Source organism: Accipiter gentilis, chromosome 27 (assembly GCF_929443795.1).
Source record: "Accipiter gentilis chromosome 27, bAccGen1.1, whole genome shotgun sequence".
Lineage (NCBI taxonomy): Eukaryota > Metazoa > Chordata > Aves > Accipitriformes > Accipitridae > Astur > Astur gentilis.
In genome coordinates this window covers 13,435,615-13,463,312 of record NC_064906.1, presented here as the reverse complement: position 1 = coordinate 13,463,312, position 27,698 = coordinate 13,435,615, and the positions used below count along the sequence as shown (strand labels likewise).

General features: G+C 39.9%; 1 protein-coding gene across 3 annotated transcripts in view; it reads left to right on the top strand.

Moving 5' to 3' along the window:
- The window catches only part of GABBR2 (gamma-aminobutyric acid type B receptor subunit 2), a 483,069-nt gene that overhangs the window by 286,034 nt on the left and 169,337 nt on the right, over positions 1-27,698 (top strand). For all 3 annotated transcript variants that reach the window (XM_049830441.1, XM_049830442.1, XM_049830443.1), the window contains exon 9: positions 24,574-24,654. In XM_049830441.1, the coding sequence (XP_049686398.1) occupies positions 24,574-24,654 (81 nt within the window). The remainder of the gene's footprint in view (positions 1-24,573; positions 24,655-27,698) is intronic.

The window sequence follows — 27,698 nt, the reverse complement described above, 5'->3', positions numbered from 1 at the left end:
GCTTGGTAGAGGACACTAAGGGAAGGATATGGCATAAGCCGGTTGTGGGTAGTATCTGTATCAGAACAGGCATATATGGAATTGTTTTCTCTCTATTTTACACTCCGAATTCCCAAAGGCAAGTGTTTTCATGACTTTTGGAGCTGGAGGTTGTCTTTGAACCATCAGGTTTAACATTTGCATGTGGATTTATCTTCTATCAATTTGTCATATGTTCCATGAATCCATTTATATTTTTGGCCTTCAACATGTCCAGTGGCAATGAGTTTCACAAAGTAATTATGCATGTAACGATTAAAGCCCTTTCATCTGTTTGTTTGTGTGTTTTAAACCAGCTATCTCACTATTTCATTGGGCATACCCTGCTTCTTGTACTGTGAGAAGCGATGAATAATCATGTCTTACTCACTTTCTCCATATCATTCATGTTTAACGGATCTCTCTTATCAATGACTCTCTTGTAGAAATGCAAGTCCTTGTCATCTGTTTAGTGTTTTCATCATGTAAAAGCTGCTCTACAATTCTAATAATCCCCTACCTTTCCCGATACTCTTATTCCCTTTTTGCAAGAGCTTAATGAGAGCCACACATAGCATTGAAACATCCACCTCCATACCTCACACTGCTGAATTACCTTTCTGTGTTATTTTAATTGCTTTCCCAATATTCTGTTCTACCACACTCATCCTCTCTTTGCCTTTTTGGCTGCCAGTGAGCACAGCACTGAAGTTTTCAAAGAACCAGCCACAGTAAATCCAAGGTCTCATCCCGGGTGCCATTAATTAATTAGTACCAACGACTGTATATGTATACTTGATGTTATTTGTCTCTTGTATGTTACTGTGAACCTTCCTAGCACTGAGTGTGACCTGTGATTTTATTATCAGTATCTCGGGCACCTTTATACCAGTCCTCTGTCAGATGAAAACATAAAGGAGATTATATTTTTATATATGTTTATAGCTGTGTTCCCCTTTTATTGTCAGATTATTTTGGACACATTTCCTGTTCGATTTCTCTTTTTGTTCCATGCCTACCAGCAGCAGTGTTTTCCCCTGAGCCAGTTATTCCTTTTTGTAATCTATTCTATTGGTATTAGTTACCTGTAGTTGGGGGGTTTGTTTGGTTGGTTTGTTTTTATAAATAAACATGGAATAATGAATTGAGATTCAGGTACCTAAGTTGTGCACATGTACTATCAAACTGGAGAAAAGACAGATAAGAGCTACAGAAATTGTTTGAGGTCTCAGGGCATTACTTATAAAAAAGATTAATGGAATTAAGCGTGTGGAGTTGCTAGACTTGCCTCATTTGGAACAAGCCGTATTGTGTGGCTATAAATTGCAAGGCCAGGAGGACGCGCTGAAAGGGTACGCTGATACCGCAGCTGCTGGTTGTCACGGCAGCTTATTTTGTTTTACCTGAGTTAGCTTTAAACCGACCAACTGGGGTGCTGCTAGCAGTGTAGCAACAATAACATGGAGCAGACTGTAAACTGGAAATCAGCCCAGAAGCAAACCAAGCATTTTGGTAGGTAACCTTTCCTTTGGGAACAGCAAAGCTATGGAAGACCACAGCTTTGCAGCCACCGGCATTGAAGCCAGCTAGTTTAAGGCTAGCTGGGTAGCTCTGCATCGCCCAAAGTTGCAGTAAGCATGACAGAGTCCTTAGGAAGAACTGGATCCCTTATTTCCCCCCAGGCATGAGAGGCAGGCACCTGTGAGGAGCAGGGGAGACCTATTTATCACTGTGTGTCTGTGCCCGTGTTTTGTAGAGCAGTTCATCCCTTGAGAGAGGTGGTTTGGACTGTGCAAATAATTGTTACTGGGACAAGCAAACACGTTCTAGAAATAGCTGTAGTTTTTATAGGATTCCACTTCAGTTCATCTGGCACACTCTGAGGCACAAAGTGTTTCATAGGAACTGGTAAGTCTCTTGTCACAAAAGTCTTAGGAGCTGTCTTAAACACCAAGGAAAAGGAGTAAGTTTCAAAAATAACAGCAAAGAAAAAAGTTGGAAAGCAACAGAAAACAATTTTAATGTAATTAATCTCTACAAATTTTGAAGTATCCAGCTCCAGAAAGTTAACAGAAATTAGTACCCCATTAAAGAAGTGGTGTCTGAGAAGGACCCAAAAGAACTGTGACCTGATCTCCTTCAGAGCTCTCCTACTTTTACTGCAATTTAAAAAATACATGGTTTTTTTGCAATCGGTATTCAGAATCCTACCTCTACTAGAGTTAACTTGTTCAGATGTTTCATTTCAGGTGATGTACAATGCTGTCCCACATTTTCACCCAGTCCTCCCTGTCTTTTGAAGCGAGGCAGAGTCTCTCCCAAGGGCTGCAGAGCCACTCCAACCTGCTGCTCACTGCAGAGCTGTGTGCTGGCAAGTCTCTCTCCTCAGCATCTCGGAGAGATGGTTTTTTTTTCTGGAAGCAGTTGTAATACAGTTTCTACAGGGGGATAAAAAGAGCCGGAGGACTTATGAGAAATCCATCAGATTCTGGTATATATTATGGGAAAATATTTCATTTGACATAATTAATAGAGAATGCAGCCTATTGCAATGGCATTGTCGCTAACCTGTAGTTCAGGTATCTCCCCAAGAGATACAAATGCATGAAATAGAACAACTTTAATTCTTGATGAATGGAAAAGAAGAAAATTAAGTTTATCTAGGTCACTAAAAGTAGATAGATTTGTTACTTGACATTACAGCATTTGAACAGACAAAATCAGAATATTGTTTAGTAGTGCACCATGCCAGCATGTAAAGGTTTACGTAGTTCCAGGCCAGAGATACCGAGATAAGGTTATAACATCTGACAGATCTCCAGGTTGATGGAATTTTATAAGAAAGAATATTTGACAAAAATTTCCTTTAGACAGCTACTTCTGGGATGGTAGACAATCTTATCACAGTGTTATGAGAAAACAAAGATGACAGGCAGACCTATCATTGATAAGGGAGATGAACAAGGAACACTTTTTAAAAAGCAGTGCAGATGGGTTTGTTCACTGTGTAGGTGACCAAAGGCAGTTGTGAATCGTATGCTGCAGAATTCATACAGGTGTTGGTACTACATCTTCGAGAGCACAGGAACAGTATTAAACCAGATATTAGCTCCTTATTAAGGGTACAAAAAGACTAAATTCCTTTTCAAATTTACTAGTCCCCCTTTTTGCATCCTAATCATAGTTTCGTTTTGTTCTGTCATTACAAGTGCTAATTTAATTTCAAGTCATAGCTGATCATGCAGTCACTGTATTGGCACCTTGTTCTCTAAGCTGACATTTTAGTTCTGTAAAAACAATCTGTTTCAATACATCATCACTGGAATCTAGTTCAGAAATTAAAGAATTCTGATTCTGTAAACATGGTGATAGAAAATGAGTACATGTACTTAATAGATTTAGGAGGAGAAAAAATTTTGAATTTTGTTTCTAAATGCCTGACCTTAAGTAACACTCTACAACAGCACAGGTGTCATTTTGTGGCTTGAATCACGTTATTTAAAATAGCTATATTAAATTTGTTACACTTCCATGATAAGCATCTCTCTGTTTATTGTCAGGGAATCTTGCTGACTTGATTGAACAGGAATTTATCACCCTCCCTTTCAAAAGAAATGAAGTGGGGATGCCAGTTCAGGAAATAGTAGCTTTCCATTTCTTTATTCCCACTGGCAGTATGGACCCTTTGTAGTCACATAAGCTGACTGAGAGCAAGCTCATTTTTCAGAGCTCCCTCTTGCAGACTCTGGGTCTCGAAAAACCCCCAGACATTTAGGACTTAGGCAAAACATCTTTTAAAAGGTTACTGTGGACCCTAATGTCCCCTTGCCCCTGGAACAAAAGGACAGAGTCATACTCTTCTTACTCTTGAGTTATTGGTTCAAAAATTGAAACCAAAGGGAGAACATGAGTGTGGAATGTTGAGAAAAATGTCTGCTTGCAATTCCATCCATCTTGGTATTTGTTATCTTCAGCTGGAGTACATGTATAATTTTTTCCTTAAATGATTATGGAGGACAAGGGATGAATTCTTCATAAGTAAATTATTTCATTAGATTGATGTAGTACAGCTACCTGTAAAGAAGTGATTTCACCACAGGTGATTTAGCAGTGATTTAGTTCAAACTACTGCCAGAATGAAAAATGCACTGAATTAATACTGTACGTGTAAGAAACAGGGTCAGGCAGAGGAATAGGGAACTGTCATTTGTACATAAAACTAAGTACTATTTTATATGATCGCTAACTACAGACACAAAGCTGTTTGATACCTCGCTGTGTTCTCACTATATTCCTCCTTGCTTTTTTTAACCTCTATGCCATGGACACATTTTTCCCTTTGAGCTGCTTTCCACATATCCAATTCAGAGCTATCCAGGCCGTGCTTGACCTTGACAGACTGGGTACAGTCTTTGCTGGTTAATCCCTTTTGTAGGAGGATATATGTATAATAATCAATTTCCTTTTCTTTTACCAGATTTGGGACTTGCCTGGTCTCACTAGGTGGGCTCAGAAGCCCCACTTGACATGGGAAGCCCTCCCTGTCAGTGGGCCACTGCAAATCATCTTGGGGCTACCGATAAAGGCTAGTTTGAAGGAGGAGGAAAAGAGCAATACCTCACTAAAAGGCTATCCCCTAATGTCCTCCTGCATAGCTGCGCACCAGCTTTTGCACTGAGCGGGCTGGATAGCTTTTCCCTGGGAAACATATGTTCCCATCTATCATAAAGCCATGGTGGATCCTTGCCTCAATTAAAAGTATGCTATAGGTCCCACATTAGTCATCCAGATTCCCTGTTCTGGCCATTTTAAAAGGTCAGGTTATTTATAAGCCTGGTGAGGCAAATAGCTCCACATTCTGCCCTGAAGTGTGTTAAAATGGAAAGCTGAGTATGTCAGGGGAAATAGATTCCTGTGCTCCTCAGCCTTCATACTGGAAAGAACAAGGTGTCTAACATATACAGAGACCCAAATCCTTGAGCAATCCATTTTACTCTTTTACAAGACTGCTTGTACCAGATATGTTATAGGATGGAGCCACAGAGAGTTGGGTGGATTGCAGGGGTGTTGCACATTCATAAAAGCTGGCAACTCCAGCAGGCTCTTGAATACAAAGCTTGTGCTTCTTGCATTTAGGAGAGAAAATAAGGAGAGGCTCCCTGTGCAGAGCAAGGGGAACTAAGCCTTCCTCTCATTCTGGCCCTTCAAAAGGTCAGTGCGGAAAGTGTTATAACACAAAGTGATTTTAACCTGACTTTGCTAATGTGACATTTGGAGCATGGTTGTGGCAGTCTAATGTGACAGCAGGCGAACGTTGTGTTGTGTTAGTAAATGGCAGAGGGCCTGATAAAAAGGAGGAAGTTGTTCACATATTTAGTCTGTGCTTCCCCCCTCAAAAGGGAAAGACTATGAAAGCCCCTGAAATGTGAATCACAAAGGTCAGTAAATACATGAAGGGCTTGTTGAATTCAGAGAAGAGAACAAATTTTTTGAAAAATCATTCATGAAGTTTCACACCCAGAAAATGTTAAGTTGGATTTAAGGTTGCAGTTGTGCATGAAAGCTATAGATCATCAAAAGCTTTTTAACTGCTCATATCCAGGTCTGATAAATTCAGCTAACGATCTAAGTGATAACCTGCAGCCAAATGCTAGATTATTGCCTGTGTGCTACAGGTTCATTTTTCAACACCGTAGGCCTATTTTAATCACTGAAAGCCTCCCAAGACTCAGGCGGCTTTAGGCCAGCTGATGATGTACTGTGATAGCGAAAATCAGTGGTGCACACAACTCAAACTGTGGGCTGGCTCTGGAATTAGTGGGGTTTACAGAACCATGAGTTCTGGGAAAGGACTCTGGGCTCACAAGTCATAAATACATACACATGTGCCCTATGGATATACGATGCCCTACTGATGCCATGGACCAGCAGGTAAGTAGAATATTCCATCTCTCCTCCGGGCTTGAGTCGAACTTATGATTCTGTTTCCCTTATTGATTCATATTTCGATAATTTTTTTTAACCAAAGTTCAATTTATTTATTTTTTTTTAGCCCTCTGTGATCTATCTACATGTGTGGAAGAGGCTGACTAAATGTAAGAAATACAAAAGATAAAATGTTAGGGGAAAAGACAACTGAGTCATAAGACTTTTATTTCTAAATCACTCAGGCATTTTGAAAATGCTACCCAAAATGGATTCTCCCCAAATGGAGCAAATCTGAAACCTAACTGTTTTGTAAGATGAAGTAGTCAGATAAATGCGTCTCCCTCGGCTTCGTAACTGAAGACTCGAGCGTGAGCATATAAGCAGTTTTCCAAGCTTTTCTCCCGTTAGACATTTGTTGTGATTGACAAAGGAGATCTTGCCAGAATAATGATAATGTTTTCTTGCTCTTTTACTGAATTAAAAAAGCAAAACAGTCTAGGTAGGAGCATTGCAAAGTTCTTCAGCTCTGCCTTGTGGAATTTTGTGTTGAGACTTTCTTAGCGTGAGCTCCTAAAAGGAATAAAAGTTTATCTTAAATGATCTGTCAGGTTCAATTTATTTGCGGTAATTGGCCTGGGGCTCTCCCATTTAGCAAAACCTTGGCTGCTCTTGCATGGGCAGAGAAGTTGGAAGAAAAGACTCTTTTTGCTGCCTACAGATGTACCCATACAAAGCAATTCAGCTAGCATCCCTGGCAGGACTTCGTATCCCATAGGGCCATGGACAGATGTACTGAAAGAATAACTTTGAGCCTTCACAATCTGCGTATGTACCTCCTTGTGCGGGGCAGCAGATACTAGCAGAAATGCGCGCTGTCCCTTTCATGACAGGTTTGAGGAATTACGTGCATTCTCCTTCCCTCAAACAGCGCTGCCATAGCCTGGCATAGCCAGGGGAAAGGTGCACTCATCCTAGGGGCTGCTGCCAGCTATGGCCTCTTGGCGTGCGTTAAAATTATGCTTGTTTGAACCCCAGAATCTGCAGTGCTTTCCCTGAGCTCCAGATAACTACAAGCTGCAGATGCAAAGGATGGTGAGGGAAGAGATGATTTCTAGGCTGTGGCAGTATCTGTTGCTTTGTGCTTTCAGCAGCTCGCTAATATATAGGCTAAAAGAACAGGTGTAAAAGTGGCTCGGCAGTATCCTTCATTACAGTATAATTGATTTCATGACTGTCTGTAATTTACACTCATTCAAGCAGTATTCATTCCAGGTGGCATTTATGTTCTCATCATTTTGGATAACTTTAGGGTGAAATATTATGAAATGCTTTATTTAAGAGGAGGTATATTCCATTTGCTTGCTTTCCTTTCATCTTCTTGGCTTTGCAACTATTATTAAAAACAAGCAAAAAAGGGGGAGACGAGAGTAAGGGAGTGAAATGTGACATTTGCATGCCATAAATCAAGCACTCGAAAGTCAGCAATTACAGGATCAAAGGTAAAAGCTCACAAGTATTTTTTTTTTTCCTTCTATTCTTAAGTATAAAATGACTAATGCTGAAAATTTCTAGCAATTGAAAAGTTACAAGCAGCTGAGGTAAGCTCATTCAAGGTCCAGTTAAACAAACTGGAGTACTCTATGCTGACAGACCCAATTTTAACTAGGCAAAAGATTAGGTCATAGAGTGGCTTTTAGTCTACACCACATTCATCAAAAGTTGGACAGATGAATCCCACCAAGTCTTCTTCTAACTAATAAACAGTGTAGTGCCTATGAAAGGGAGGAATTAACTACAGTAATAATGATGAGCTAAATCAAGCACTGTTCAGTTGCCTGTTCTGTGGGTTTGAAATCTGCAGTCACTTCTCATCTAATAAAGTTTAAATAACCAAGTTCAGACACTTACTACTTACTGGCTTTCGATCTCACAAAAATACTTTGGTGCTGCTGAAGAGTAAATCAAACAAAATTAAATCTGTACATTTGAGAACTCAGCATCCTTGCTGAGAAAGCCCAAACTATATTTTTTAGTAATGCTAATTAAAATTAAATTAAGATTAAATTCATTTTAGATTCCCTCCCAGCACAGTAATTTGGAGAATGAAGCAAATCTGAAGACTAGTTCCTCAGGGCAGGGCTGGTGGGGATATCACCCTGAATGACTTATTCCACCAGGACAAAGAGAAATAGGAGACTTTAACATCCTAACTTATACTGCTTGGGTGCATAATTTTCTTGTACATGCAAATCATGGTAAACTCCAAACAGTTACACCATCCATAAACCAGGAAGCTTTCAGCGAGATTGTTACTGCAAGGCTCTGTTGCACTTCTTACCCTCTCCATGGTGAACTCTGTATGGGAAGATCCATCCACAGGCAAAAAGGACTTTTGCTGAGGTCAGGCTTCAGCTTTAGACTGACTTTAAAGAACTTATTTGGAAAAAATTGCGCAAATTAGTTTTGTAATAGATAATGGGGTGAGAAATTATTTTGAATGTGTATTTATGATGCCAAAGCTCGGTTGTACCTGAACAGTGTCGTTGGGTTAGGGTCTCAACAGCCTGCGAAATGGTGAGCCTTTCTTGTGTGTGGTAGCTTATGTGTCTTCAGCACAAGGCTGTCTTGTCTGAGCAGCCTTGTGGGATATATTATCTCAGGAGGATGAGTTCAGTGCTGGAATGAACTTTAAGAGCACAGAAATCGTTAGTGTTATACCTGGGTTTGGGAGACCTTGTGGGCTCCCTGAAGCATCTCTCTGATTGCTTGTTGTCTTAGACTTGCTGGGCAGCTGTGGCTGACTTTGCCTCCTTGTGGTGCCTGCTGTTCAGTGCAGTAAGCTAGTTTGGTGTCTAGTGGCGTGAGTACAGACGGAGCTAACGCCTGTGTCTCTCTCTTATCAAATTTGTTATCAGCACAGAATATGTTGACCGTCAACTCTGCAGTAAAAAAAAAAAATAATGCCGTGTTTGGCTATAAATATATAATTTTAAAACTTTCTTTTCAGCAATATTATTTATCTTTTAAAAATATTTGTTAAAATTGACTGAATTTTGCTAAAGGTTGTAATCCTGTTTAATACCTGGAAAAGAGATCAAAATATCTTAAAATTTATGTTTTGCACTTTTTGATTTTGCTTGGCAATCAAATAAGTTGCAAGGTTAATTTATTTTTAGTAAGAAAAGAAAAAAAAAAATTCTTTATACAGTAATGAGAACTATAAGTTGATTTCATTAATTCACAGTTTATTTCCACCAAAAATGAAATATTGAGAAAAAAATTAATTTGATTTGGAGATAGTCCTTTTAAAACTGGCTTTAAAACTCTTTCTTTTATTTGTGATTGCTACAAAAGCTATAGTAATATAATTTTAGAAAAATATCATCTGAGCTGGCATGCTCTTAGCAAAAATTAGTTGTGATAATTCTGTACAACTTGGTCTTCAAGAGGCTTGTTTTCTTTCCGATATAGAACTAAATTAGTCATACACAGATTCCTCTAAGAAAATGTCTCATGCAGGAAGCAGAGAAATTCAAGATTCTTCAAATGGATTTTTCACCAAATTATGTGTATAGTGCTCTCTTGATTATTAAATTACACTCTGTGCTAGGTCAAGGTATAGAATAAATGATTATCATTTGTTTTACGTGAATGGGAATTAGATAATTAAGAAGCATATTATTGGGTTTCAGATAGCAGGTAATTTTGTGTTTAAGCTCAATGAAAGGTTTGGATGGGGTGTGAAGAAGGAGGCTTTTATTAAGAAAATAGGAGCAGGAAATTGGACCACTTCAGAACAGACTTACTCAATTTCTCTTACTAAAATCAGTGGGCAGGTTTTCACAAAAAGAGTATTAACTGTTGAAGGTAACAGACAATGTACAAGCTAGATCATAAAAGATGGATTTAGTGTTTGCATTCACTTGAATGCAGTTATCCTTCAGCAGTATGGAGGGTTTACAGCATTTCCTGTAAAAACCTTCTAAGATATGGAAAGCCCCACTGAAGGAAATAGAAACAGTACATCTGAGAACATCATGCCCCGAGTTAAAAAATAATAATGATGTTATACATTATCAAAAATGCAGTATCAGTTTATGTTTTCTGTCTGTTTGTTCATGACTTCCTTTTTATAGGCAAAATCGGGAGACTCAGTAGGACAGATTTATAAACAAAAGTCACAAACTGAGTAGGTACACTGCTCTGGTTGGTGAATTGCTGCTTTTGAACTGGACCTGCTTGAATGAGACCTGTAACTCTTTGAACCTCTTCTGGAAAACTTCAAAGTGGTGGTGATATGCACCAAAACAGCTGATCAGTTTTGAGGAACTTAGACTCTCGCCAAATATGAGAAGATTAAGGACTTAATGATAGGTGGAAAGGCCTGTAAATAATATTTCTTTTAGGGGTATGCAAGGATTGTGGCTCTACATGGCTGTTTCTCAGGGCTCTGGTCTCTCCAAGAGAGATGAAGCGTGGGAAGGCAGCGTCCTTGTCCTCCCACCACCTCTCCACAGCTCCCACCACGCGTGTCTTCTGGTCCCTGGGCTCAGCGTGGTTGCCCAACCTGGCCACTGAGCTGTGTGTGTCCTGTGGCTGGACATTTCTTAGCCTGCTTTCTGGTCTCTCTCTGTCAGTCCTCCCAGTCTTGCAAAATATTTTTCAGCCCTATAACCCTCCTGAAATTTAAAAACAAACCATGACAAATGAGGAAATTTTGGCACAGGTTAAGTTTTTTGTTGGCTTTATTGGGGCAGTTGAGGTATATAGCCATGTAAACACGAGATTTTTAGTATTGGGGGGGGAGTGTGTCAAAGCCGTGAAGGCATTCTGTATTTTGAGGGCAGGACCATGAACTGAAAGGACTGTGCTGTTAATGGCTAGTCCAGAAGGGTCCATAAAATTTTCATGGTAGCTCCACCATCCCTCCCACACACACACTCACAAGAAATACCAGAAAACCCATGGTGTGCTGTCTTTGAATAAAACAGCAGCTTCAAAATCTGCCAGAATGACTGGGGATGTGCTACACAGGAAAGAAAGAACTCAAGTGATGCAGCAGGTTGACAAGGTCGCAATACCGGTTGCAGAAGTGAGAATCGCTTTCACCCTAGTTGCATGGATTGCAACACTTGTTATCCCCTACAGCTCAGGTATGAAAAGGATCTGCAGAAATAGCCTAACTCCTGGAATAGGCTATGGAAGTTACAGAATATTTTCCATTTAAGTAAGAAACTTCCATTTCTAGAAATATATCCGCTGGTGCGTGCCAGAAATTATTCAGCAGAGCAAGGCAAAGCAAGCTACAGTTCAGCGCCGGTGCCGTACATGGGGAACAGGGGCACTGCCAAACAGCAGTGCTCTCCCGTGAATGGCGTGATTGTGAAAAGGAGCCAGCCACTCCACTTGCAGCAAGGCCAGGGCAGGGGAGGATGCCACACGAGCACTCTTCTGTTCAGCAGCTGTGTTTTCCCCCATGTTTACACATGCTACTGATGCAATGAGGAGTAACGTGGTCTAGTTGAGTGAAAAAGTGATTTAAGCAGGGTGGGCTTTTGGCACAGGGAAACCCTGTCTTAGCATGCGTTGTGGCATGCGACACGTGCCATAAATCCTTGCCCCTTTGTTGTCCCTTCTCTTTCCCGGTCCTGGTCTGACCCAGACCACGACCAGGACATCTCTGTTCCTCTGAGAAAGTCAGGAGGTGCTAGATGCTGAGACAGTAACACTGTGGAGGTGAGGAGGGCGTCAGGAATAAAGAAAGGACTGTAGCTGGAATTTGGGGGGACCAGGTTTCCAAATATGCAAGTGAGGATCCAGGAACTGGTCTCGCACAAGAAGTGTGACTGCTTCTCTAGGTTATGTTTCATATGTTTCTGACCTTTATTGTCTTACATCCCATTGTTCTTGCTTTAAGCAAAGTTGCACAAATCTCTTGGTTTTAGATTTAAGGTAGACTTTTCTGCACCTACCCCAAACACAGGAAAGCGAGACAACGTTTTTACATCTTGTACCGAAAAGCAATTAGTAAGAGCATTTGACTTGCATTGCTAGCTCCTGCTGATCTGTAAGGGCTGTTGCAGAAGAAGCAATTGTGTACAAGAAGGTGAAGAGACAAAAACTGTACCTAAGCTTAAGTAGTCTTTTTCTAATATAGTTTTGTACTGAGGTTCTCAAATTTGGGGGGGGTGAGAGATTTATAGTCAAATAGGTAAAGTACTTGCTTTTAATAATTCTGCTAACTATATGAAACACATGACATAGGTTACGATTCTGCTCTGATCTCTTTTTTTTTCTTCCTGAAACATTCTATAAATTACATTTCTATTGAATGCTGTAACAAGCAAGGGATTGGTAGCAATTGCTGAGATATGTATGCACTGAGATACATATTCACTTACTTCAAGGAAGATTGAAATCCCCTTCTCACAGTTTGATCACTGTGGTTTTGGCTTTCAAACTTGTCACAATTAAAGTTCTTGGGACAATTGACTTTTGTAGGTAGCTTAGAGTAATACTTTGCTAACAGTTTCAGGGGAAAGCTTTTTGAAATATTTTTTTTTTATTGAAACTGTTTTTGGCATTTCCTGTTTCCGGAATTCCTCTTGCCTTCATACTCCAGACAAACCTCAGCTTTCTTTACTCATCATGCACCTGCAATTTTAACATTATCTCAGGCAAAAGGCAAAACATTATGCTAGAACAGGGAGACAAATATCCCTCACATTTGAAACACTGGAATGTTTCAAGTTTTGATTCCAGTTGTAGTGAAAAACTGGTGACATCAATTTTGTCCAGCAGTTTTCCAGAGTGTTGTGCCTCTACAGAGGTTATTTAATCTGGTCTTTTATGCCTAACCAATTGTAAAGTCTCTACCGTTTTTCACTGTCATACTGCAATACAGTGATACATGAGAAAAAAATGCATACTTCTGCTTTTCTAGTTTTAATCAGCTTTTCAAGGATTTTTGCCTTATATTGTATTTTATTCCTATAGGCATAAATCCTGTCCTCTTGTTACAAGTTAATGCTCAAATTAAAATCATCATTGCTGTATGCTATCAATTTTCTTGGCAGAATAGTTTCTTTCAAACTATGAGCCTTTCATCAAACTGTTTTGTCTCAGTAGCTAAAATATCAGTTTTGATTCTGGAAACTCTTAGATGAGTGTATTTAATGTTATGCACAAAAACAAAGCTATGCTTATGCATAAATGCTTGTGTGCTCTGGCTGTGCTTTGCCAGGCAACTTTATTCCAGAGCTGTCTGTCAGGTGTATTATATAACTGCTCTATATTAATTATTAAATCCTTTATTATTTAGAGTAATTATAATTTAATGGCTGTAGCTTTCCATGGGAGGTTTTTTCTCTTAATGCAGGCCTGTTTTCTGTAGCTATTCAAACTCCAGATGAAGAAATAAAAGGAAAAATAAATCAGAATTTAATTAGAGATTACTCAAAACAGGTTAAAGCAAGTGGAGGTTCACTGAAGTAGCAGGAAAACAGAGTTATTCCTCTGGAAATTTGACTTTTAACAAGTTCCAGTTGAGTGTGTTTCTTTCCTCTTTAATACAAAATCAGCTTTCAGGTTAAAAAAAATCTAACCAAACCAAATAGTTTCTTGAATGAACTTTCTTTTGCAAATACTATTTTTTTTCTCTAAGTTTTAACACCATTAGAATTCAAAAGGAAAAATCAAGAAATAATAGTGGTGATAAATTTTGAAGTTCAAGATTAGAATGCATCCTACTAAAATGTACTGGTAGTAACTGAAGGAAACCAAACAGCTCTACTGACATGAAAAATGTGTATTAGGGTGGATTAAATTCTGATTTGACTGTTACTATCATCTTACATTTCAAACTGTTCTGGCCTCATCCTGACGTAGAATTCACATATACTTACGTCCAAAAAAAGAAGCGTGTCAAATGGAAATTCATAAAGTAAGAAATATCATTGTAGGGGCCTAGTGGGCTGGGCTGGTACACAGAACATTTCAAATGCTGGTTTTTGAAAACCCACCACTTCTTTTGTAGATCAGCAGTCTCCCGTGAGTGGATCTGTCACCTGGATCTGTCTCTTAAAGCCTGTGAGAACTGAGTAGGGCATGGTCATTTTTTCTAGCTGCTGATATTGCACACAGGGATTTCATGTCTTCCAGTGCCTTAGGGCATGGGGCTGCACAGCGGCACCCCTCCTACTGGTTGGTACCCCAAATTTCCAAACTTCTCAGGTAGCCTCTTGGGGGTCAAAAAGACAGGCAAGAAGCACAGACTTCAAAGAGCAATTTTCCAGCAGCCACTTCTGCTTGTAAAAACACCCAAAGTAGCACTCCTGAACACACTTTTCTCACCCTGTGAATCCCGCAGTTCTTGGGTTAGATGGGCATCCCGGGGTTGTGTAACGTTTCTTGTTTTCTCACTCCCTGGTGTGCCATCCCTAAATGTAGCAGTGACAAGCCCGTCCCTGATGGGGAGCGTACGTCCCCGAGGACTGGGAAATACAACCTGTGATCCCATGTGGCTCTAAGCCCCAAGCCAGGCTTCTGCATGGGGAGCTGATTGTCAGGGGAGGGCTAGAGCTTGAAAGGTTGAATGTCTGTGGCTTTCCATGGGTCTTTGAGTGACGGCTCTCTGGTTCATCTCAGCGGGGAAAGCTGGAAGAGTCATCTAGGGGAGTATCACTGCTTGGGTGCCTTTATAGTCTCCCCTATATCTTGGTGAGGGGCCGCTTGCAGATGCAGGTTATTACAGAAGTGGGCTCTTTGTTGCTCTAAATTTTTTTCTGGAATGCTTCCCCTACTCTTTCTGAATAAAATATCTGGAATAAACCAGCCTAGGTGAGTCAAAACTGGCTTTCTTGTACAGGAAAAAACCCCTGACAGTTACCGTACAAATTACAAGACAGAAAAGAGCGTAGAGTTTGCAGCTTTGTATAGATGTATTCAACGCTGCCTCAGCTACCTTATTTTGTATCTTAGGATGAGGGCAGTGGGAATTCTGCTGTTGGGTTTGACCCTGAATCTTGAAGAAGATATTCAAAGCTCTTTATGTGCTACAGTGTTTTCACAGGCCACCTGGTGTAATGGCAAGAGTGGATATTCAAGGACATAGTGAGTAGTTCAGATCCAACACTTGTAATACACACAACAGCTGCTGCTCTCCTCCCATCTCGGGCACGGTAATTGTGAAATTCCAACCTCTAAATAATGCACTCTTTACTCTGAAAAAAGTTTAAGGACGCAGTACGTAAGGAAGAAGCCAGAGCATCTTGTTTTCTGACCTCTCAGCTGGAGCAGACCAGGCACAGCCTGCTGTAAGGCTGCTCAGCATGTGCTGAGCCCTCCCTTCCCAGGGGAGGGAAAGCACAACCCTGACAGATGGCGAGGGAAGGCCCTAGTCATATAATCGTAGGTATGCATCCAAATGTGCGATATGGAGCCTTTGTTTTGTCCCTGTGTTGTGTGAGATCACCAGAAAGCAGGCATGCCTTGCTAAGAGGAGGGCAAACCACCTTGTTGTGAGGCACTCAGTCACATTGTCACGTCTTTGCAATAGCTGGCATGCTGCTCTGCTCCTGTCCTCCGGCCAAGCACGCGTCTTCCGTGGTGGGGGACATTTTTATTTCTGTCACGTTATGCATTTAGGTTTGGTTATTGTATAAATTAGGAAGGGCCGCCCAATCCTCAAAAGAAGGACTGCATCATGCAGCTCGTTCTATACGTCTGAGTGGCCCCCAAAAATGCCATGGCAGAGACTTGGCAGCACTGTTCGAGTCACCTGAAGCTGTCCACAGACCGGGGCTACTGTCAGTGGTTGTGCTGTGCATCACCGCACTGACAAGAAAAGACTCTCCGGGGAAAGAGGTAACCACCCAAGGTTTTCTAAGTCATGGATTTTGGTTTTTTTATAATTTGTCTTCTCAACTGCAAAAAATAAGTGATGCTCCTCATTGAATTGAATTTAAAATTTCAGTTAGATGGGATTAGGTAAGTGTAGTGAAACATTTCTTTTGGGGACCCACAAGAAAATCAAATTAAATGCTAGAATTTTAAACATACCAGAGAAGGAAAAGGTCACCTGATCTTCTGTCTGATTCAACCCGAGTGTGCAGCTGGGCTGGAGTCAGCATCATCCAGGTCCCCAGGGCTGTCTTTCTTGTCAGGACACCCCACGGTGGCCGCCAGTCACATCTTCTGTCAGGTCTGTATGGAAAGTTTAAATGCTGAGCCAGCAGATGGAAGTTGGGATTAGGCTAGTCTTGGGTGTCTTGCATTTTTCAGCCACAGCTGAACTTTAACTTGGTAGTTAGAAAAGACTGACAGCAGTGCTATTCCCAGTTGTTTCTTCCCTAAATGACACTGCTTGGTGAATTTGACTTAAGTTCATGATTAACTTTGGGGTTAACTAAAAAAAAGAATTCTCTGTTAATTTGGTAATGATTCAGATCTTTCCCTTGCCAGACTCTCCTGATAGGGCACACTGTGCCTACTCAGACTCAGTTTCCAGGGCACCAGAGAGATAACAATTGCTTTTATCCCCCCTGGATAACAGATCTGGAAACGCTGCTTCTCTGTCACCTTTGGTTTCTTTGGAAGTCTCATAGATTGTCAAAATGGATATGCTGCTGTCCTGTGGTTTGCTGTCCCTTATCTTTGAATTAGTACAGTGTCGTGGTGCATCTTGAATTGTGCCTCACGGTCTCTAACGTTTCAGCACTCTGAAATCAAGCTCAAGAGGCAACAAAACATGGCCACAGCCTCTCTCACTGGCACCTCCACCTCCTGCGCAGTCCTGGCTTCAGTTGTCCCTCTCCCGGAGAGACTCTGACAGATGGAGCTGCTGCTGGGCCCTGGGCTGCTGCCAGGGGGACTTCTCTGCACATCAGTGGCATCCGCGTCCAAACCCGTCACTGCCTGGATGGCCCTTCAAACCCGGGAAGCTCCTGGGAGGTCTTCCAGGGAAGCCAGCCCAAGGTTGATTTCCTAGCACACCCACTGTAAAAAATGGACTAGCGGATGAGAGTAAAGGTACTTAAAGGCACACGACAATTAATAAAGTTGTGTTATTATTTAATAATTGAGAAAATTCCTTCTCTGGAAGGAATGGTGGCTGCCTGTAGTTTTACACATGCAATGCTATTTCCCACTGTAAATTCACAGTTAATAAAAGCAGACTGATTTTGGAGTCTGTTAGGAAGAGATGATTCCGAGTGATAAGTGAAATAAATATCAATTTTTGCTTGTAGACCGTGGTACGTTTAGATAAATATTACTATTAAAAAACACATGTATACTTACAACCTGAGGTACTGTATGACTTCAAAGAGTAATTTACTTTGGCAGATAAACTCTCCGAATGATGAGGATTTTCATTCTCTGAAAAGTTAATCAAATCATAAAAGAGCATGAACAATAGAACAGGCAAACCCTTAGCTGAATTGAGATGTTGCAGTTATCGCACATGCATGTATCCTAAAATATAATCATACCGTACCTATTTGGATATTAGTTTCTATCTGTTAACTTCCTTAATGGAGTTAAAGGTAATTCAAATTACTGACATATGTTTCAGTGGTTATACAGTCTGATTATGATTCTCAGTTAAGATATTATGCTAGAAGTATTAAAACCAAAAGAAGTATGTTCTCATATACAGCCTTATTTCAAACTATCACGGAATTTATTAAGCGTCCTAAGAAACAGGAACTTCTTTTCAGCAGAATTAATGTAAGCTCTGTACGCTCGCTTCATCACACTAGTCATTATACTTCATGGATAAATCTGCCTTCATTATTGTATATTTGTTTATACCTTCCTTAGTTTCCTGAATGAAAGGTATAACGATGGTTTTAACAATTCAGATTTTAAGAAGTAATTGTTTTAAAGTAATTATCTTTTATTTCATTGTATACCTCTGATACATAATTTATAAATACCTAAGATATTTAGATATTAAATCCACATGAACTATATTACTAAATTTCTATGCAGAACCAGAACCCAGTCTAACAAACAAAATAGGAGACATGTAAAATCGGGAAGGTAAAAACAAAGGTTAAAAAGGATTGGTAAAATTAATTTTTATAAGCTTTTAAAAATGGAGATGCTTGAAATTTTTATGGAAAAAATCTTCTTGGGCTATAAAACCACTAGATTTTTTATGAGTTCAGGATACTTAATGACATTTTATGTGCAGCTTGCTTACTTGCTTTCTATGTCCTGTTGGCTAAATACCATTACTAATGTAGTGAAATAAGCCCAAGGTTAAGACTTCTTAGCTTTTATCCTGACTCCAAGGCTGACATACAGTTTGGCCTTTGGCTGCTTTAACCTTTCTGTCTGTTTGGCTTTATGGATGAATGAAAGATAGGACTTGAGAACTAGCTATGAAGAGTAATTATCATTTGCTATATATACTGCTTTCATAACTCAGGATTTTCTGTATATTGTGTGCACTGGAATCCAGGATTTCAGAAATAAAACACTAAACAGGTACTTCAAATGAAGGAAATAGTTGTGCAAGAGTTAAAGGTAAACGTAATATTTCTTTGGGCAAAACAGATTTTTAACTCTAATTACAAGGATGAAAACTGTGGTAATTCAAATCCTTGCAAAGGTAACATATTTTTCTTCCTTGATTCTTTCTTTTCTCGCAGCTTCTGCTGAAGAATAATCTTCTATCTGACCTGACATTTTCTTCCTTATTTGAACTGTGATTCTTAATCTCAGCATTTCTGTCTTTAAACAAAGAAATGGTTGTCTATAAGTGGATAGAAATTCATGAAAAAGGCTTTGCTCATTCATTATTTATAAGCTTCTTTTGTGATATTTTTTTTTTAATTGGAAATTTTCAACGTGTATTGGTTATTGCTGATATGTGATAAGGATAACTGAAAAGCTTCCCCGTCCTGTTTGACAAGGATATCTTATGAAAGTTAAGATTACATTAATTTGCTAAGAGTTTCTACAGGATCCACAAAATGAAATGTTTCTGTATTTATTCTGAAGGAAAATAGCTTTCATGATGCTTGGTTTAATTCAGTAATGTAAAGGCATTCAAAACAGCATTTCCAGCTTTTGTGATAGATCGTTATTTTGTGAAAGAGCTTTCAAAATGAGCGAGAGAAAGGTAAGACAGGTTAGAAGAGACTTTGCAGGCAATTTGCACAGGACTTACTGAAATATGGGAAGTGTTCTCAGACTTGCCATCAGTTTGCAGTCTCCAGCTTAGTTTTTTCTCTGCTTGTGTTCCGCCCATCTTCTTTCCTGGGACTTGTTTTCTGAATACCGGAGTCGCAGGATTGCTGTCGCTCAGTGTGGCACATTAGCTCTTCAGGATCCTTCACAGCAGGCAATAGAGGGAATGAGAAAGAAGAGCCAAGACCTGCCAGTGACAAATGATTGCTAGGTGACTGGCAGTTTAAAGTGCTAAAGAAGAACATTCACTCTTTAAAAGAGAATGTGACCAGAAAGCAAATTGGAGAAAGGCAAGCCTCAGAACACAGTAAAGTGCCTGTGCACCCTTCGCCCTGTCTCTGGACTGAACCTGTCAATGAGTTGCCAATAGCTTGTGAATGGTGAACTTCCAGATAGGTTAGATGTGTCTTTGAAGATGTTAGCACTTGTGCAGTGGCATGATTTTTTATTCGTATCTAAGAGATTGATTTGAAATTTGAAATTAAAATCTTTCCAAATTGAAGTGTCATTCTCTTTCTAAGGACCTTTAAGCATTTCAAGTGTGTATGGTCCATGCTCAGTTTCACCCATTGGCGGCCACTTGGGCGTTTTCCAAAATTCTCTGAGATCTGATGAGTAAATATTCCCCATAGCTACTAGCAGTCCTGTTGGACTGCGATGCATGGATGAGGAGCAATGTGCAAGAGCTAAATATTTCTGTTGTAGGGCAAGGTTTAATGATATTGGATCCTGAGATAGGCTGCTAAGTGCTGAACGTGCAGCAAGATTTTCTAACGTGCTAAGCATCTAATCACTCCCACTGAATGATGATGGTTAAGCAAGAGGGGCAGCTCACAAAGAGTGGGAGAAGGGATTGTTAAACTGATGTCAGAGGAAGGTTTTCAGGGAGTACAGTGATAATTTCCTGACTGGAGAAGCAGGAGGAGCTATATAAAAAAAATTTTGAAAAACTTTTTTTCAAGGAGAAGGAGACATGGAGGCAGCGCCTTATGCAAGGATGTTTTTTCAGGACAAACTAAGACCTAGATATTGTGTATTCTTTCAGCTACAGGTTATGTCTTTTTCTACTGCTTCTAAGTCGAGAAGTGTCACTGAGATGAGACACCTCAGTGACCCTTAGCTTATCTGGAGACTAGTCCATTGTAAGTTTATTAATTTTACTTTAAAATTTACTTTATATTTGTTGGAAAGTGAATACTCATCCCTTGCACACGTTTATCTTTGTAGTTTGCATGGAACTCTAACTTTATAAAGAGCTGCACTGACACAACAAAGTATTAGTACTGTCAATCTGCAGTAAGCTATTTAGAGCTTTGAGCTTAATTTTCATTTACAGCCATGAGGTTTGGGCACCATGGTAATGTTAGGGCAGACCTGTTAATTTGTCTTTGTTCTGGTGGCCTAGACATAGTTTTTTACGTTAGTGTAACCAGCTAGACCTGTACCAGTCCATGAATACATTCACAGATCAATATACATCTTTTTGTAACTTTGTAGGATACTGTGTTATTTCAGAGTCCCCTTACTATTATAAGCATAAATTATACTGGTGATATACTGGTGTAAACATTTTTATATTGGCTTAACTGCATCACCACTAGGGTTATTTGTACCATTTCAGTCAGACTGACATACTTGAAGGTGCTACAAGCTTTAGATATAGACAAAGTCTTAATGACATTAGAAACTAGCCAGTATTGTCTCCATAGAGGAAAACAAAGGAAATCCATCCCATATCCTATGCATTGCAAGTGCTTTCTCTCATCCTTAAACATTTCTCAGTAGAATCTATCTTCATGCGGTATGAATAAGTACACTTATAAAAAATGTAGTGAAAATGGAAATTATGACATATAGTGAAAAGAACTAAAATTAAGCATAGTCTCATCTGGAAATTCTCAGTGTAAGTGCATAACAGTCATACTGGCAATCATGATGCTGTGGTGCATTTTGGTAAGTTTGTTTTACTCAGCTGATGTCAGTTGCAGAATTATTTTTGCTTTTATTCAACAAGAACATGTAACTACCTGATATGCAATTAAAAATCTGTTGTATTAACTTTGTGAAATGTGACCCAATTAATTAAGTGGTAGTGTGTCAATTAGTCTGGAGTTGCTTAAAGTGGGCTATAAAATTCTGTAATAAAACATGGAGAAGAAAACATTTTAATTCACCTTTAAGAATAGTTCAGTTCTTTGTTGGCAGAAAACTTTCATCTTGGCCATATAAGCAATCTATTCTGTGACAATTAATTAACCACAACGATTAGTTGGTTATAATTCTGTTTGGCATAATTTTCAGTCACATATTTCTGGGCCAGTTTTCTCTGGGTTAGTTAGTTTTCATACTTTTCTGTTCCTATGTGAAAGAACAGCTGCAGATTCAAGTTCTAAAATCCCACCGCTCCTGTCATGGTATAAGCAAACATTATCTCACAAAACAAGTATATTTTCCCTCATATTTTTGTTCCGCATTTTAACCTGAGCAGGAGGGTTTCAATACAATCTCTCTGTCATGAGCGTGGAAAGATCAAGTTAAAAATAATGAAAGCACTACCGAAAGAAGCCAACATCATATTCTGAATATTGTGCAAAGCACTTTGTTGGTGTGTTTATATGAAGGAGTTCCAGTTTCTCATGTCCTTTTGTTGTTGAACACAAAGAGATTTTGACAGATACGAGCTACGTTATACAAACAGTATACTGACTTGAATAATTCAGAATTTTCAAAGGGAATTCAAGGGAATGGCATATAGAAAAGTAGAGCCTGCAGTCCCATCCTTAGCTATGTTGACCTATGCAAGCGAGCAGAGCGCCATAGTGCTGCCTCCTTGCTTCTTTTAATTAATATTTGGAGGTGACTTTGTCACTGATCAGCACTTGTGCACGGGGAACTGAAAAACAAACAATTGTAGTCATACTCCTTGCTGGGAGTACAAAAGAGCACAAAGACTGTTTGTGTCTCCCCCTCAGCACCCCTGTAATCATACTAGGAAATGGATAGTATACCCTTCCTCTCAATGAAAATATGGTTTATTTCCCTCATGGACTACTTTCCACAATTGTAACTACTTTAAGATATCAAATATCTTTATGCCTTTTCTTGACTTCAAGAAACCTTGGCATATGCTCTGTGAATTGTCCTTTTCCATTTGTAAAGGACAAGGCATTGATAATGCGTTTCCTAGGTACTAAACACTTTTTTCCCGCACTCTTGGGTTTCTGAGTCCAAAAAAGGCTTGCTCTTCAGCTCAGTCTGCCGTGGAATTTTGTTTCTCCAAATAGCTCCAGCGAGCTCCATTCCTGCAAGGGCTAGCACCTGGTACCCAGGCTAGCTCGTTGTAGGCTAGCTCATCTCTATTGCGCTGCATCGCACTTACCATTACAGGCACATTCTCAGTGCTACTTCATCTGTAACGGAAGCTGTGTAAGAATTTATAAATGTTGAAAAGGAATGGTATTGTAGGTCAAATGAAAAAAATCACAGAAAAAGTTTCTCAATCGCAGTACCTTAATCAGTTAGAGCACAGCTTTACGCTCTCTTTTTTGTATGCTTCCCCACCTATTAGGTGCTTCTTGCACCTAATCTAGTCCCGGTAAGTGTTCCATACAGAAATGTTTGTGGAGCAATTACTCTTTTCTCTTCGCTGTTCATCAGAGCTATCAGGTTTTAGTCTGCTGATGTAAAGTTGTGGGTAGACCAACACCAAAGTGCATGTCCTCCCCATTTGGTATAAGTAGATGCTGTGGACTATCTGGCATCTAATGTGCAGATTGTATGTTGGTATACATTCTGGTGTTCATCTCTTTTCTCTAGGTTGTGTTCTGATGGAATTGAACTGGTTCAGTTTTTAGCAGTGACCATTTTAACTTTTAGATGACTAATGGGAAGATTTTATTGTTTAAGACTGTCAAGGATTTATGCATATATCTATTTTACAGAGGATTTTCAGCTGATGACAGAAAGTATAAACTTATATTTACTCCTAAGAGTATTTAATGCTGTGTGGATGGGCTTTGTGGAACTGCTGCTGGAGACCAGGGGATTGTGCTTTTATTCCAAAGTAGTCTTAGGGCCCCACAAGTGGAGCATGCTCATGGGAAAGGCAGATAAATTTTCAGAACTGCAAACTCCAGCTTTTGATGGAGGTGTAGCAAATGCCCAGGTATCTCTGCCAGATTTGCAGCCCAGTCTACAATTCTGCGTAAACAATTTTAACAGTAAGAAGTGTGGTTTATGTAAGGAAAACTCTTGCCTCCTGTGAGCTCTCAGATTAGTATTAATCAGCCTGTAGAATTTACTAAAATGGAGCTAACTGCTCCATTCAGCAAAGCTGAACAGGCACAATTACTTTGAGAGAAAAAGGAGAAAAGGTTAATGTGGAGCTGTTGGGTGAAATACAGTCTTTTCAAATTTGCCATTTAGTTCAAGATCATCAGCTCCCAAAATCAGTGTCACAAATAGGGTCTTGAGCTCAGAATTTAAATGTAAATTGGGTTGTGCATGCCCACATATAGAGCCCTGAAAGGACATTTTTGGCTCTGCTGAGCCAGCTCATCAAAGAAAACTTTAGCCAGTGTGCCTGTGGTTTATAAATCTCTGACAAAATGTAAAAGTTTTAGTGTAAAAGTGATAATTTAGGAAGTCCCTGCACTTCTAAGCCATACCAAAATCCCAACAGAACTAGCAGAAATTAATTGATGCCAGATGTTATCAGAAGGGTAGGACAAATGTGTGCCGGAGTTCCAGCTACAGCGGCCAAGGCAGCAGCCAAACAAATTAAGTTCCTATATCTGCGTTACTCTACTCCATTAGGTACCAGAAGGCCATATATGTGATGATAGTCCCAAAATAGCAGATGAGAGTAACAGTAAAATTTTAGCTCAAGTGCACGTTGGCTTTAATTATATAACATAGTATGTTTTGCAGTCAGGGTACTAATGAGTTGCTAATTCCCAGTCAGAATAAGAGATTAGATTCCCAGCATATCTATTAACTAGCCAGTCTACTCTGTACTGACTGGAGCCTGCCAGTACGACTCCCCTGGGAAATACTTCACTGTGCAAGATGTCCTAGTTGTTTAAATGAGAGTGGAATGTGTGATTTAGCCATATCTGTTCTCCCAGCAAAGTGTCCTGCATGGTGTGAACCAGTGAGTGTGTGATCTTTAAGCTGGAGATGTCCATGCCCAATAACAACAATTCCCTGATTATGTAAATGAGTTCTTAAAAATAATTCGCATTTCTTTAAAGAATCAGAAATATTTCTTTTAATTATGTTAGCTGTCTGACATTCTGCTTTGATAGTTCGTGCACTGCAGGCATATTTCATTTCCTTTTGACATATTGTCAAAAAAGAAGGCAAAATCGGTTAAATCATTGAGAACATGTGAACTGCCATAAACAATCACTCTTGTTTGTTTCTCTGCAGAAAGAAAGGAAGTGAAGGTGGGAGAGTACAATGCTGTGGCTGACACACTGGAAATAATCAACAACAGCATCAGGTTCCAAGGTAGGAGAGAAAACTGGAAAAAGGTACAAGAATGACATGGATAGCTGTGTGTAGTTTGTAAGACTGCTTGCTGTCAAATAACTGGTTTTGGATTTTTAATATCAGAAAGCTAGGACACTGCATAAAGAGAATGGGAACTGAGCTGTGCTTAAAAAATAAAAGAATTCTGAACAGAAAATCGTGATGTTTTGATATTGGATGCTTGTTCTTCATTGCAATGATCAGGACAAATTCAAATGTATATGTGTACACAAATGTTCTTTGATATTTCAACAAGCTGCAGATATGTCTTCTATTTCATCTCCACCAATCAATAATGTTCTAATTTCCTTCCCATTTCCCACTCCCCAGTTCATCTCACCTGAGGGATGCTCTTGTGTGCAGTTTTTGCACACACAAGAAGGAGGTGGTTGTTTTTCTTTGGGAGGTGTCTCTTAGGCAGTTAGAAAATAGGATTTCAAAATACCAAGGCTAGCTTTAAGATGGCCCCTGTGAAACAGGGCTAGAGAGGGTGTTCAGCCCAGCAGCGCTCCCAAGGTCCACAGCAGGCATATAGACTGTGTTTCTGTAGCTTCTTACCATCTTTTGTCCCACACTGCTCCAAAGTTAACATGGGGACTTCCTCTGCCCTCACAGCAGTTGGAGTACGGGCATACCGACGGCTTTCTAGGCATGTGGTCACAGCAGCCAGATGTCAGCTGAATTGAGTTTTAGGGGTCTCTCCTGTTGACTATAGGCATATATGTTATTTTTAAAGCTAATAATTGGGATTTAATGTTAAACTCTGCCATGGTGCGATTCAGTAACGGAAAATAAAGTCAGCTTGGTGAGATCTGTGTGGTTTCCCCTGGGAGTGGTGGATGAGTATCAAGCTGCTGTATCCCGTGCTCTACTACCCCTGCCTCCAGTGTCCCAACACACAAGGTTTGCTTGAGCGTGACTGGAGTTTCACTGCAGTGATCTAATCCATGACTGCTTGTCCATCAGCTGCAGCTTTCCACCTTTCCTGTTGGTATCCTTTGCTGGACTTAAAAGAGCACAGCTACATGCACTTCTCACGTCTGTCTGGAGAATGAGGCTTTGGAAATGAAGAGTGCAGAATCTGTCCCAGTTGCCTAAGTCTGGGACCCAGCAGATTATTTTTGCTGCAAGGAGGAACTGATGATGTGGTTGAATACTGATTCAATACGACTAATTTCCAGAGAATATATGCGGGATGAACCAAGTAACGGGAGACAGTTTTTGTTCATAACTCCATGCCTTTAAGGACAGTAGATGATGGGAAAAAATTTCTATTCAGGCTTTTTTCAGGATCAGACTCCTAGTTCTTGTTCTGACCACATCTGGTGTCCCTTCCACCCATAGCCTGTCTTATATTTGTCTTAAGATGCATTATGTGACTCCCAGTGGACCTTCTCTATTTACCCACCTTAACTTTTCGCTGAGGCAGTCATGTATTCAGTGTGGAGGACACTGTTATTACCATCTTCCAGGCAGTATAAAAAACTTAGTTACTTTAAGTATTGAAATGAAGAGTAGTAAATATAGCCCTGTTTAATCCATTACATAAAATTGCACACAAGAGAACAATAATTCATGATATTAGAAGCAATAGAATTGAATGCCCATTGCACAAATAAGAAAATACATTTTATAGAATCACTGGCTGTATTTAATAAATACAAATCATCAATATAATCTGTCTATTTTAGATACAGCAGGGTGGGGTTTTTGCTTTAATATTAGTTCTTTTAATTCATGCACGTGCTTCACTGTATTTTTGTCTTATTACTTGTTGCATAATTTTGTGAAGTGTCATTCACTATAAATGCATGCTCTGAGGTGGGAAAGGGAAGAGGGGAAAATCTCAGGTACTTTTCTCCCATATCAAATCAGCAAATGGTCCCTTGACTGCCACTTTATTGCGATTACCTGAAAGGAAACTTTTTTTTTTTTCAAAAATGTTGGGCACAAAGACCAAAGGATAGCAAGTTTCCATTGTCTGAGTTGTTTCAGCTTAACTGGTATGGATAAAGCTATTTTATTGTATAGATCCTTGAATATTCTTCTAGGTGCAAAGCAGAAGAGTGGTCGTGAAATTTAGCTATCACAACTGCTAGCCAGTTACTTGCAGCTCTGTGATCAGCGGGTCCACATTGCTCTGCCTATGCAGCCACATTGTGAAATGAAGCTGCTCGGCCCCATGTGGTCGTCCTCGCAGCCCCATGGAGAGCTGATGGGAAGGGGCAGGCATGGGCACTGTAGGGCACACAAATCCCTTTCTGAAGGAAGGCAGTGATGCAAAAGGCCTTTTGTCAGTCCCCTGCACCAAGGAAAAATTCAGTAAGCAGGTAAAATGGAGTATGGGAAGTAGGGGATGCAGAGCTTTATTGCAGTTGTTGGAAAGTAATTCTTCTCATTAAACTGAGAAACCTTTAATTAGTGGGAGCTGACTGTCAATCAAGCACATGGCTTTAAACATAGTTTTTAAGTTCAGACATTCAAGTCCACCTCTGCAGGGATTTGCAAAGTGGGTCTGTCCCTGTAAAACCTTTGCTATCCATTCTTCTATATTTTTCCACTCCGTGGAGTTCTGTGAAGGCACCACCAGCCCTGCCTCCCTCTGCTCCCGGGGCTTCCCCCACCCTGTCCACAGCCCAGAACCCCATTTCAGACCCCCAGGGCTGTCAGTCCCTGCCCCAGCGATGCCACACCAAGGCTGGTTTCCAGCTGTGGTAGGTATCTAGACAGGCTGTTTGAATTTGCCCTGGTAGTAATGACAGTAGGCAGAGGAATGATGCTCCTGTTTTCTACTCATTGCTCTGTCACTTGTTTCAGGAAAGCATAACCTCCTGGTAAAATTTATGGTCACAGTATGCATTTTAGTGTTTATTTACACTTTAAAATGAGGATAGTTAGCATATATTTTACAGGGTTCTGCATTAGGGTTCTGGTGTGTCTTTTGTTCCAAAGAGGATGTTTACCTGCTCTAGAAATATAAACCTTCTTGTCAATCAATGTTACTAACATACATCTGTCAAAGT